Genomic DNA, 12,301 nt, shown 5'->3' on the forward strand with positions numbered 1-12,301 from the left:
CGAACATCGACCGCGGGAACGTAAAAGAGAAAGGCCGGGAAGGGAGAAGGCGGAAGGGAGCACCGAGGGAGAGAGGGTGGCGCGGGGAGAAGCCTGTGCGGGGTGGGATGCGGGGAGTTCATCGGTGCGTGCAATGACGGGTGAAGGGGCATAGAGGAACTATCCCTTACACGGTGAGACCACACACACAAAAACACGTGTAGCAAGCTGCACGGCAGCAGGGAGCCGTGGTGGATCCGTGTGCGTTCAAGCGGTACGCGGCATGTTCGCGATTCACCGAACCCGCGACACATTCCAGCACGTCATACCCTTCTGATGAGAGAGGGAAAAGAGGTGCGCTTCACTGCCAAGCTACATATTCCTTGTTTCGGACGGGAGTTCAGTCTCGAGAGCACACAGCATCAGCTCAAACTCCGTTCCTCCCCCGGCCCTGTAACACGCCCCCAACCCGCGTGGTGCGATGGCAGCCACACACACACACACACACACACACACGGAACAACAATGCGCCGACCCGGTCATCTCCGCACGGTTTCCGCCCCACTCTCTGCCCACCCCCACGCTGCGCAGGTCGCCTCGCAGCCGCTCCCATTGGGCAGGTCCCCATCCGGTACACAACCCTCGGGGTGGCGCTGAGGTGCCCCCCATCCCGGCCACTGGGCAGTGTGAGGGTCGGGGGTGGGAGACGCGTCCGAGTCACGCTGGCATTCTGCCTATCATACGCATGGTGCACACGTGTTCGCTGTCGCGGGTGGCTCCGACGCCACGCCGTCCAGGACTTGAGCGCCGACGTCAGCAGCCATGCATCGCCCCGACCTCCCGACATCTTAGGCCCCTGACCCTGTCATCGCCACAGGTGGTTCGGCAGTGGGCAAAGGTTAGGTAGGGGGCTGCTGGGCTGCCTCCCTCACACACGCAGAGAGTCGGGAATGGGGGAGAGGGAGGGGGTGGGGGCTACGAACACAACAAAACGATGAAGTGAGCAACGGCGAAGGAACGCAAAGATGGGGAGGGGAGGAGGAGGCAGCAACCGGCACATCATCGTGTAGCAAAGCCCACCCCCTCCGCGCTGAGAGCGCCTCACAAGGCGACGGCACGCAGCACACGTATAAATGCATGCGGAGAGAGAGAGGGGAGGGAGGGGGGGGTCATCGGCGAGAGAGGCTGCAGTGCAACCACACACAAAGACAGACGGAGACAGGCCGTGGGAGGGCTTGCAGCAGCCTGGCCATCCGCTCTAGTGGTGTTGCGTAAGGCGCACCACCAACACGCGATGCACTCAAAGCAGAACGGCAAAAAAAACTTTTCGTGAGCCCAGATCGGCCACGATTAGCGCATCTGGCCTCCCCCTCATCTTGTCATTTTGGGGCGAAGGCGGACGACGCAGATGGTCGCCTGATAGCAGCGGCAGTTCCGTTGGTCGGAGATCCCGCAGGGTGAGGCCGAGGATGCGGCGGCCTCTTGTCCGTAGAAGCTTGGACTGGCGCTGCCTCGACCTCCTCCTCTTCCTCCTCCTCCTCTTCCACCTCCTCCTCTTCCTCCTCCTCCTCTTCGTACTCGGAGGTCTCCTCCTCGTACTCGTACTCCTCATCGTCCTCATCTTCCTCGCTGGACGCCTCCACCTTCACAGCGCCGGCCTTGGCGGCTGGTGCTGGTGCTTTTGAAGGAGCTCCCCTAAAAGGGGCCATGGCGAGGGGTGGGACGACGGGTCGCGCCAGCGCTGGCTTCGCCGCAGTGGCGCTCTTCGAGGAAGGCAGACATGGCGTGTCTGGGAGCGAGGTGGGGTCTACACGGCGCGTGGGACGACTGCCGAGCGCTGTCGCCTCTGCGCCAGCAGGAGCAACAGCAGATATAGATGAGCGAGTCCTGTCAGCGCCTCGAGGAATGGGGCGCTGCTGCGGCTGACGATCAGGTCGCAACGTCGTCGACGCCTCTGGCGTTTCTTCGTCTTCTTCGCCCTCGTCGTCTTCCTCGTCCTCTTCGCTGGAGGTCGTGAGTCGAGCGCTGACTGGGGCCGCGGCGGCAGAGGCAGACGTTGGCGCTGGCACCGATTCTGGCGGCGCCGACATGCTCGGCGACGCGGCGAGGCCACCAGCGGCGGACTGACAACCTCGGGTGGCGGACGAGAGCGGTAGCGGTGGCGGCTGCAAGTCCGACGCGTCGGAGCCGCCGTCGTCGTAACTGAAAGCGCCGCTGTGATAATCGTCCCCGTCGTCCAGCGCGGCGGCAGCCACGGCAGCCGCGTTTGTGGAGAGCGGCACGAATGACGGCAGCCCGCCACCACCGATGGCGTCGGCCGACGAGCCACGGCCATCAGGTAGTAGTGAAGGTTCGCTGACGACGCTGCTGCCGCCGCCAGTTCTGTTGCCTGCGCAACGCAAATTCCGAATCGTCTTGAGCTTCTGGTAGAAGAACCGGATCTGCTGCACCGCCAGCGTGTCGTCGTTGGAGCCGGAGACTTGCCGGAAGACAAGCCGGATCAGCACCTCCACCTCTTTCGTGGAGAAGTTCAGGTAGTCCAAGCTGGACACGATCTCGTTGACCACGTCCTTGTTGAAGATGTGCCGCAGAAACAGCACCGGCCGGAGGAAAAAGCGTGACACCGCCTCCCGCACGTCGCTGTCGGCCGGGAGCACCAGCTGCAGCGTGGTCTGCATAACCAGGAGGTCCGTTCGCAGCCGCATGAGACCAGCCTGCGAGATGGCCTTGTCGCGGAGGTGGGCCAGCTCCATCAAGATTAACTCGCTTGCCGGTTTGCCAGCCGTCAGGCACGTGTACTTGATCTTCTTCGCGTGGAGGTGCTGGCGAAGGATCGCGTAGAAGTTGTGCACACGCCGCGCGTAAGCCTGGACGAACATGTCAGCGGCGCTCGACACGGCCACCACGTCGTACGACACGTCGCGCAGCTGAGGCAGAAAGAGAAACGCCAGAAACCGAGCCTCGACGGACAGGTGAAAGAGTGCCACCTGCGCAAGTGAGCAGAGGCGCACGAGATGCCCCGACAGGCGGATCTTGCGCTGCATCGTGTAGTCGCCGTCCACGAGCACGAAGGAGGCGGCGTCGCTGACGCGCATCTCGTGCGCGAAGCAGTAGCCCGGCACGCAGCAGTCCGTGTAGTTGCGCGCCCTGCGTCGCCTCGGCCACAGGTAGCGGAGCAGCACGTCGCACAGCCATTCGGCCGAGGTACACAGAAGGGCGAACGCGACGAGGGTACTGTCGTCGCGCACGCATATGTCCCGCGGCTCCATTCGGCCAATATGCTGATCGAGCTCAGCCTCCGCGGCACCCGCGCCGCCGCCATCTCCGGGGGATGCGGCAGACGATGTCTCTAGCACGCGCATCGCCTCCAGCACGGACACCGTCGACCTGTTGTACTCGTGCCCGCTCGTCCGCTCATCGCTGTTGAGCTGATAGTAGCGGTAGAGGTCCTGATCAATGTACCTGTGTGCGTCCAGGATGTTCTCCTCGTCCGCCAGGGCAGCCCACCTGCGATTCGGCATGCCGGAAAAAGCGTCCTCAAAGGGCTTGTCCAGCAGTCGGTGGGCGAGGGTGCCGCGGCCGAGCCACTGCACCTGTCTCTTGAGGAATACCACCAGCTCAATGATGAGCGCCTCCGATGTGTTCTGCTCCACCTCCTCCGTCAGCGACTCTGGAAGGATGCGGCGCACGTCACTCACCTTTGCCAGCACCTGCCCCACGTACTGCACACACGCAAGGATGGGGTGCTGCACCTCGTCCACAACGACCGTCGGCCAAGCGCCGCTGAGGGCCTTCATCGCCGTCGGCGCCTTGCCGCCGCGCGACGTAGTGCTGCCCGCGTCTTCGGGCAGAGGAGAGGCGGACGGAGTGGCTCCTGCGGCACTGGTGCCGCCGCTGTCGCCGATGCTCATGAGTAGCAGCTGCAGCTGCTGTGAATGGAAAGCGTGCAGAGTGGGAATGTACGTAGCACGTAGGAAGCGCTTGAAGAAGCCAACGACGCACTCCTCCTCGCTCAGCAAGCGGAACTCAGGAACGCGATCGCAGCTGCGACTGTAGAAGCGTGCTGCGCACTCGTAGCAGGTCAGCGCGTTCATCGCAGTGAAGACGAACCAGCGGCGCAACATGCTCGCGTGCAGCAGCACCAGCGGTGCCCCGGCCCCGCCCACACCACCGCCACCCAGGCCGCTGTCGGTGAACGCGATGAGCTTGGCCTTGTCGCACTGCATGACGTCAAACTGGCTCGCCTGTCCTTCGCGGGCCTTTCGCATGTCCGCCTGTGCCTTCTTCACGGCGCCGACCAAGCTGAACGATACGGTGCCCGTCTCCTCCACCATGCGCAGCAGGCCGCCCGAGGCGTACGTGGATAAAAGGCGGTCCAGCGTGGTTGTGTCGTCACCCTGCTTGTCAGCGTCCAGCATGATGGTGGCGGTGCGCTGCACGCGGCTGATCAAGTTTTTCTGACGCAGGAAGGGCAGCAATGTGACGGCGTCGTCGGTCTCGTCCTGCGACTCCTTCGCGTCGCAGATGACGTGGAAGACACACTCGATGTGGTAGTTCAGCTGCGACCACAACGCCTGCAGGTCCCACTCCTGCAGCAGCGTCTGCACTTCAGCCACCAGCTTCACCCGCACAGCATCTCGTAGCTCAGCAGAAACGGCGAGCTGCAGCTTGCGCAGCACCGCCTCAGCAGCAGGGAATATGGCGCGCGTCTGCGCACACGCGCTGTTGACACGGTCCAAAATGTTCTGCAGTGTGAGACAGGGCTTGCGCCGGTCAAACGCGAGGAAAAGGGAGACGTCGTTCGCCGCGGCATCGGTGTTCAGCGCGACACCGCCGGACGTCTTCAGATTCACAGGTGTCGTGGTCGCAGCTGCAGCTGCGGCGGCGGCGACATCCTTCTCCTCGGTCTCGGCCTTCAGGGATGCCAGCACGGCGTCGGTGTTGAAGAGCTCTAAGAACTTCGCGATGACATCACCAACGTTGCTGTCGCCACCGGCGGCGGGCAAGGAGCGTGACGACGACGACTTATCACTCTGGGCCGGCGCATTGCGCATGGAGTTCTGCGCGTGGTCCAGCGCTGTCGTCAGCGTGTCGTGGAGCCACATCTCGTTTCGCAGCGGGGCGTTCATGACGTTCCACTGGCGCGACGTCGCCTCCGGCACAAACGGGTCCGGCTGCACAACGTACGGGGAAACAAACGGGAAGTGCGCCACCAAGACCACCTTCTGCAGATACGCCGCGTTGCGCAGAATTTTTTCCAGCTCGGTAAAGAGGGCGCCCAGCATGGCGCGCAGGTCGCGCGCCTGGATAGTGGCCACGGCTTCATCGAACGAAATTAGGTCGCAGGCGAGGTCGAGGGCGCGCACGTGCGTGCCGCGAATAGCCGCCTCCACCTCGTCATTGCTGAGGCTCGCCCCGCTGCGTGTGCGGCGTCGCCACGCGTCATACAAGCAAAGAAAATGGGCGATAAAGCGCTCCATGCTGCGTGTCGCACGGCTGAAAAACGTTTCGTGGCAGTGGTCTATCTTGCCCAGCAGCATGAGGCTTTTGACACAGAGGGGCACAAACTTCAGGTAGTTGCCGAGCACCTGATCATCCCTCGGGTCGTCGGTCAGCGTCTCGATGATCGCGGAGAGCGTGCGATCCTTCCTCGCAAGCCCGCCCACACCCGCCGTCTTCGTTGAGCCGGCAGTGGTGCCGTTGTGTGTCGCGGCGACAAGGCCATCATCTCGGTCGACCTCACCAGCGTCGTCTTCGTCGTCGTCTGGGTGGCCACTGCCGGGGGCGCCAACGCCAGCCATCTTCCAATACTTATAAATGGTGTGCTGCACGCTCGGGGCGGCCGCGTGGGTGTCCTTCGTGTCGCGCTCGCTGCTGTCGAGCATCTCCTGCAGCAACTGCGCATCCGCCTCGACGAGGCGCTCATGACGAAAGACGCATGCCAGCAGGTCGTCGATGATGAGGTGGTGCAGCGTCGATATGGTAGCGTTATGTGTGTCGCGGAGAGACTGCACCGCGCGTACGCCTTTCAGTTCATCGCCGGCGAGCAGGCGTGCCTGCGCCTGCAGCGTCTGCACCGCCGCGAGATAGTGCCGGTTCTGCAAGAGTCCCTTCACCTCTGCTTCAGCGAGAACCACCTCCTGGATGTGCTCCAACGCGTCGGCCATGAACAGTGACTTGGCGGCACGCAGCCGCAGCACCTTGAGTTCTCCAGCATGACTTTCTAGTGAGACTATCGCGTCTGCTAGCTCCTTCTTGAACTCCGCCAGTGTGTCGTCGCTGCCGGAGACGGCCAGAACCATCTCGGAGAAATCGCAGATGGCGTTGTTGAACTCCTGGTGGTGAGCGTCGATGTAGTCCGCAAGGTCCGCGTTAATCTCAGCCTCGAGGTCCTTGTAATCCACCAAGTTGTCGTCAATCTCGTCCGGCGACGCCTCGCCGCCGGTGGCTTCCGAGGCAATAATGCCGACAACGTGCTCGTGCGGCACGAAGTCCTCGCCGAGAAGCTCTGCGTCCACGTCGTCGAAGAGGTCCTTTGTGTTCATAACGAAATCGCGATCGACGGCGGAGAGCTGATCGAGGTCCTCCTCTTCCAGCTCATCCTGGTACTTGGTCGAGGCGGCGATGTCCGGCATCTTGGCCTTGAAGAGCTGCCGAGAGAGGTTTGCGGCGATGAGCGCGCTGCGCTGCGCATTCAAGCTAGCGGCAGCGGAGCCACCGGCACCTTTCGCCTCGGCGCCGCTACCAAGATCTCCGCCGGCACCCGCAACGGGGCCGAAGCTTCGTGGTGTCCCCTTCATGAACACCGAGGCGGCGGCCTCCGCCGTTTTCGCAGGCAGTGATCGCTCTCCGCCATGAGCATCGTCGTCACTGTTGTACCTCTCTTCGCTCTCTTCATACACATCGTCCTCATCGACGTCATCTTCGTTGCTCAACAGGTGCGCAGCGCCTCGCTGCTGACCCGCCACCGCCAGCGCTTCCGCCGCGGCGTCGGCAGAGAGCGGGAAGCGCACACTTGCGGTGTTGGCGGAATCTCCCATGCGACCAAAGCCGCTGCCGCCGGCTCTCGGGACCGCGTTCTGTCTGAGAAGAGCGCCAGCGGTGCTACTCATCTGACCGCCGCCGAGCCCCGTCGAGAAAGGGGTCGATGCGCCGGGTGCCACACCGCCAAAAGTGCCACCGGGCCCGAGACCGCCACCAGTGGCGCCCCGGTTGCTGCCTGCCGAATAACGCCATGCACACATCGCGCTAAGTAGAGGCGGCAGCAGATCACACGTACGCACACACACACACACACACACACAGTCAGACACAAGCACAGACTGGCACCGACAGACGGACCGAAATCCAAAACAGCACCGAAATAAAAAGAAATGAAATCACCGTACGTGACCGAGAAGGTGTAAATGACGAGAGGAGCGGCTTTGTGAGCGAGGACAACGAGGGCATGCAAGCAATTCAGTGCGTGTATGTGTGCTTGATTAGAGGCGGGGAAAGCGAGTTTACGAAGCGTGTGTGTGTGTGTGTGTGTCTTTATGTGTCTGTCGAAGGAGCGAGACACAAGGATGCGTGGCACGCACACGCCTATACAGATGTGTGTCCCCCCTTTTATGCAGCGCGCCACCACCGACTTCTTGGCGGGGCCGCACAGCGTGAGAGAAGTGGAACGCGAAACCGCGTTGAAGAAGCGGGGGCAAAGTGAGGGTGCGAGAATGGAAAGAGAGGAATACAGCCCCACGAGCATGACTAGATGTGTTCCAGTGCAGCCCGTGGAGGTGGGCGAGGCCGAGAGCAGCCCTCGCTGCCAAGGGTGGGGAAGGGGGACAAAGAAGTGGATGACGGCTTGCCACAAAGCCGAGCACCGCCCAACGCGTATGGATGGAGTTAATGCCACGACCCCGGAGTTGTTTCATGCCACGCATAGAGCCGCGTACGCCGCCGCCGCCTGCTTGCCGTTCCAGTAGGGGAGGGCCCCGCGACGAGGGAAATTCGGAGTCGGTGGTAGTGGTGCGAGCGTGCGTCGCCCACTGACATGGCTGGAGAAACAACGCCGTTCGCGCTTCCTGCGCCAGCATCTCCGCCTCCGCTCCAACCCTCGCCCCCTGCCCGACGCTACACGTACACACGCACGCGCGCAGCCAAGGCCGGTCATGTCTGTGCCACTGTGTGGGTGTGTGCCGCGGAGGCAGAGACGCGCGAGGAGTGCAACGACCTTTTCGCCGCCGCTGACCTGAGTCTTTTGTTTGGATTGCTAAACTGAGAAAGTACAGAAAATAATGAAAGTGAAGAGACGCCGTCACCCCCTCCTCCCTCGGCCTGCCACCTTGTCCCACCCCCTCGCCACTCATGACCACTAACTCCCCTCCCTCGCTCACCACTATCGTCATGCTGCAGGGAACACACACACGCACACACGAGACATGGCAGCATGAAGCAATGGTGCGCGCATGCGCGTGTTTCGGTATATATATATATATATATATATATATATATATATAGGGGGGGGGAAGAGCAAGAGAAAGACGGAAGGGATCACGCAGGACGGGAGAGAGAGAGAGCGCGACGAAATGGACGACGAACCCTTCATGGCGCTATGCGAATGGATACGCAAGCACATGTCAAGTACGCCACGCACGCCACGCAAGTGCCACGACATGAACACCAAAAGCCGAGAGAAACCTCTTGTGCTTAGTTCTTGGCGAACTTCTTGCCCATCTTGTCGGCAGAGCTCTTCGACACCACCTCCAAGACGTTGTAGCGGATCGTCTTGCTCAGCGGGCGGCACTGACCAATGACGACCTCATCACCTTGCTTCGGGTCGAAGGCGGGGCTGCAGTGCACGGCCAGGGACTTGTGGCGCTTCTGGTAACGCTGGTACTTCTTGATGAAGTGCAGGTAGTTGCGGCGGATGATGATGGTGCGGTGCATCTTGGTGGAGTGCACAACGCCGCGCAGGATGCGGCCGCGGATCACCACGTTGCTCGTGAAGGGGCACTTGCGATCGATGTACTTGCCGTTCAGCGCCTTCGCCGGGGTCTTGAAGCCCAGACCGATCTTCTTGGAATAGCGGATGTGGCCGGACTTGTTGACGTGCTTGCGGCTCGGGCGGTGCATGTTCTCATTCACCGCCGTCTGGCGCTGGTACGCCTTCTCGTGCTGAATGGTGGCATCCACCGCATGCGCGTGGTAGTACTGGGGCGCAACGGGCATGATGTCCTTTAGATGAAGAAGCGAGGGGTTGCTCAGAACGTCCTGAGAGCGAGAGAGCGTGTGCGCATGTGTTTGCACGCGTTCGTGGAGTCGATGGAGACCGAAGACGGAGAGCGGGAAGGGGGAAAGAGGCCGTAGAGTGGTACCTCGACCGAGACATTGGGGCGCGAGGAAGACAGCATTTGTTGGAGAAAGAGAGAGGGGGAGGGGGGGGGGGGGGCGCACGAAACGGAGGACCGACCATGCGGCACTGAGTTCGCCCAGCACGCACTGCTGTCCTCAGAAAGACGCGCCTGCACGTCAGGCCTTCCCGCAAGCGCCCTCCACCACTGCCCTCCTCGGACGCACACGACATACGCCAGTGTCCCGCAGACCGCAAGCGCACTCAGGAGCGTTGGAGTGAGGGCATCTTCCCCTTCTTCGCAGGCACTTCACACGGCACAGGGGTGCCTCACTCGCCCGCCACCTCGTGTGTGTGTGTGTGTGCCTTCTTGCACGCCAATCGCCGTCAAATGCAGCGACATAGTGAGCATGCGCCCGTCAGTAAGGTCGACGGTGTGAGAAGTTATGAAGGAAACGGCAAGCAAGAGGGGGGAGGCAGAGACTGCCACTCACCATCGCTATCCGCACAGCATCACCAGAGGAGGCGGAGGAAGGCTGTTGCTCACGCCTCGTCGTAACGCGCTACGCTTCAGGGAGACCGATAAAGCAAGCGCGAGGGCTGAGCCGGAAGGAGGAGAAGGACGCGCGGTGATGCATCACGGCCTTTGCGACCGTGCCGCGGGAGGCGTCAGAGAGTTGCTGCGAAACATGCACACATACACCAGCACAACGCAACAATGGAAAGTGACCATCATCCACCGCACCGTGCGATCGCCGGTAAAAATACGAGGACCAGCAAGCAGGGCATACGCACATCCACAGGGAGTGGTTACGCGAGCCGGGAAAACGAAAGGAAGAGAAAGAGGAGGAGGGCGGAAACTATCCATAGAGCAAGTGCAGCGCCTTTACGGGACAACGAACACACACACAGACACATGCACATACACCCACCCACCCACACACACACACACACACACCGATCGTCACGCAGTTTACTCTAACACATCGGCACTATAAACGATGCTCTACATCTATCGAAGCCGCCTAGCCAGAGTGCGATCCCCTGCTGATGCCGAGGCCACCCTCCCCCTCTCCTCGTACCTTCTCACCCTTTTCTCTTCTGCCCCTTCGGGGCATACTACAAGTGCACCGTGTCGTCTGTCGTCTCGGCCCCGCCCTGCAGCGGAGACGGCGGTGCCAACATCTGACCTCGGCTCATCTGCGCTTGCTGCTGACGATCACCACTGTGCACGGGCGGCGGTGGCGGCATGGTGGCGAGGTGGGCAGCTACAAGCGTCGTCGACGCTTCCGAACCACTCATGCCGCGAACACGAAGACCGCCGGCCACACCACTAGCACCACCTACAACACTATAGGAGGCCTGGCCACCGCGCTCATCGTCCTCATCGTCATTAACCTCGTGCAAGTCGTACCGTCCGGAGTTGGAGGACTCTATAACGGCGCCGGGGTCGCCCATCATCGCAGCCGTGGGTCGTACACGATCACCGAGGGCACCTTCACCCACTCCCTGCTGCCGCACCTCTGGTATTTCCACCTGGTCATACTCTTCGTTCAAGATCGGCGTTAGTGGGCGGCTGACGCTCGGGCCAAAGTGCGGCAGCTCCTGCTCGAGGTGCACTTGCTGTTGAGGAGGCGCCGAGGTGAACTGAGGCGGCGTCTGTGGCGCGCTCAGCTTCAGTTCCTCCTCGGAGTGCGAGCGCCGCCGCAGCGATGACGAGATGGCATTTAAGCGGTGGCCGAGTCTCTTGCGAGTGGAGTGGTGATGGCCGTGGCGGTGATGTTGTAGCGGGTCTGCCTCACCCGCCTTGGCTAACTCGTTGCCGCTCACAGGGAGCGCGGCTGCTGCATCTGCGCTGGGGCTGACGGTTCTGGCGCGGTTGTCGGCGTAGATTATCTGTGGCTGCGTGCCGCCGGCCCACCCCTCTGACTGCGCGGCGGTGGTGGCGTCCGGGTTGCCCAGCCCGTAGTACTGCTCCATCGCCTGCCTCCACTCTTCCTGCTGCCGCTTCGCCTCGCGCAGCATGAGGTCGAGCGGGTTCTTCTTCGACAAGTTCCACACCGCAAACGCCCCGTTGATCACTGTGGCGGCGATGGATATGATGTACGACACGACGAGCTCTGTGTACGGTTGTACCGAGTTGTAAAAGTGGCCGCTGACGGACTTGCTGGCGGCGCAGTGGTTGATGTAGTCGGTCATGATTCGGTTTTCCTCTGTAATACCGAGAGTCACGACAAAACTAAGCACCATCAGCAGGATCTCCCAGGTCGTAAGCATGTCCTTGCGGAAGACCACGAAGTGATAACGGACTTCGTGTGTGTTTGTCTCGAACCACAGTCGGTTCGTCGTACTCACGACCACGTGCACGGCGGCGAGGGCAATCAGGTAGCGGATGTTCAGCACGGCACGGCTCACAAAGTAGCCGACGTTGTCTTTACTCAGCGAGTACTGCACATTGTTGAAGAAGGCGTGGCGCCGCGTCACGTTGTACACGCAGCCATCCACAATGTACGGCGCCTTGAGCGAGAGTACCGAGTTGGTGAAGAAGCTGTTCGACATGGAGTTCGATGCGCCCGCGATGGTGCGGATGACGACGGAGAGAAAGCACGCCAGCTGCACAACCACGATGAACGTGTTCGCGCGCGACCACCACTTCTCCGCCGGGGTGCGCTGCAGGTGAAACGCCTGCTGGTCTTTGCTGTAGATGTGCATCTTGACTGAGCACAGAAACAAAAAAGTGGGCTATTCCAGCTTTTGGCCAGTTTCCCAGGTGTGTGTGCGTGTACGTGTGTGTTTTGTGTGTGTGTTTGTACGTGTGTACGTGTGTGTACGTGTGTGTGTGTGTGTACGTGTGTGTACGTGTGTGCGTGTATAGAGAGAGAGAGAGAGAGCCCTGCTTCCCGCTTTTTCCACTGTTGCTGTCGGCAGCAACTTCTCTCCCTCTCCCCTCTCGCGCAGCAACGTCAGACAGAGGTCAGGCGCGAGGGCAGT

The 12,301-nt window shown here is 61.5% G+C and overlaps 3 protein-coding genes across 3 annotated transcripts; all 3 read right to left on the reverse strand.

Moving 5' to 3' along the window:
- Window positions 1-1,358: 1,358 nt before the first annotated feature.
- On the reverse strand, window positions 1,359-7,019 carry LMJF_21_1540 (conserved hypothetical protein; the record flags this gene model as incomplete). The annotated part of the gene is made up of 1 exon (XM_001683055.1): window positions 1,359-7,019. The coding sequence occupies one exon, from the start codon at window positions 7,017-7,019 to the stop codon at window positions 1,359-1,361; it is 5,661 nt and encodes a 1,886-aa protein (XP_001683107.1).
- A 1,648-nt stretch (window positions 7,020-8,667) lies between these two features.
- LMJF_21_1550 (putative 40S ribosomal protein S11) lies at window positions 8,668-9,093 on the reverse strand (the record flags this gene model as incomplete). The annotated part of the gene is made up of 1 exon (XM_001683056.1): window positions 8,668-9,093. One exon carries the CDS (start codon window positions 9,091-9,093, stop codon window positions 8,668-8,670), a length of 426 nt encoding a protein of 141 aa, XP_001683108.1.
- A 1,336-nt stretch (window positions 9,094-10,429) lies between these two features.
- On the reverse strand, window positions 10,430-12,022 carry LMJF_21_1560 (conserved hypothetical protein; the record flags this gene model as incomplete). The annotated part of the gene is made up of 1 exon (XM_001683057.1): window positions 10,430-12,022. One exon carries the CDS (start codon window positions 12,020-12,022, stop codon window positions 10,430-10,432), a length of 1,593 nt encoding a protein of 530 aa, XP_001683109.1.
- Window positions 12,023-12,301: the final 279 nt, after the last annotated feature.

The sequence above is a fragment of the Leishmania major genome, chromosome 21 (assembly GCF_000002725.2).
Source record: "Leishmania major strain Friedlin complete genome, chromosome 21".
Taxonomy (NCBI): Eukaryota; Euglenozoa; class Kinetoplastea; order Trypanosomatida; family Trypanosomatidae; genus Leishmania; species Leishmania major.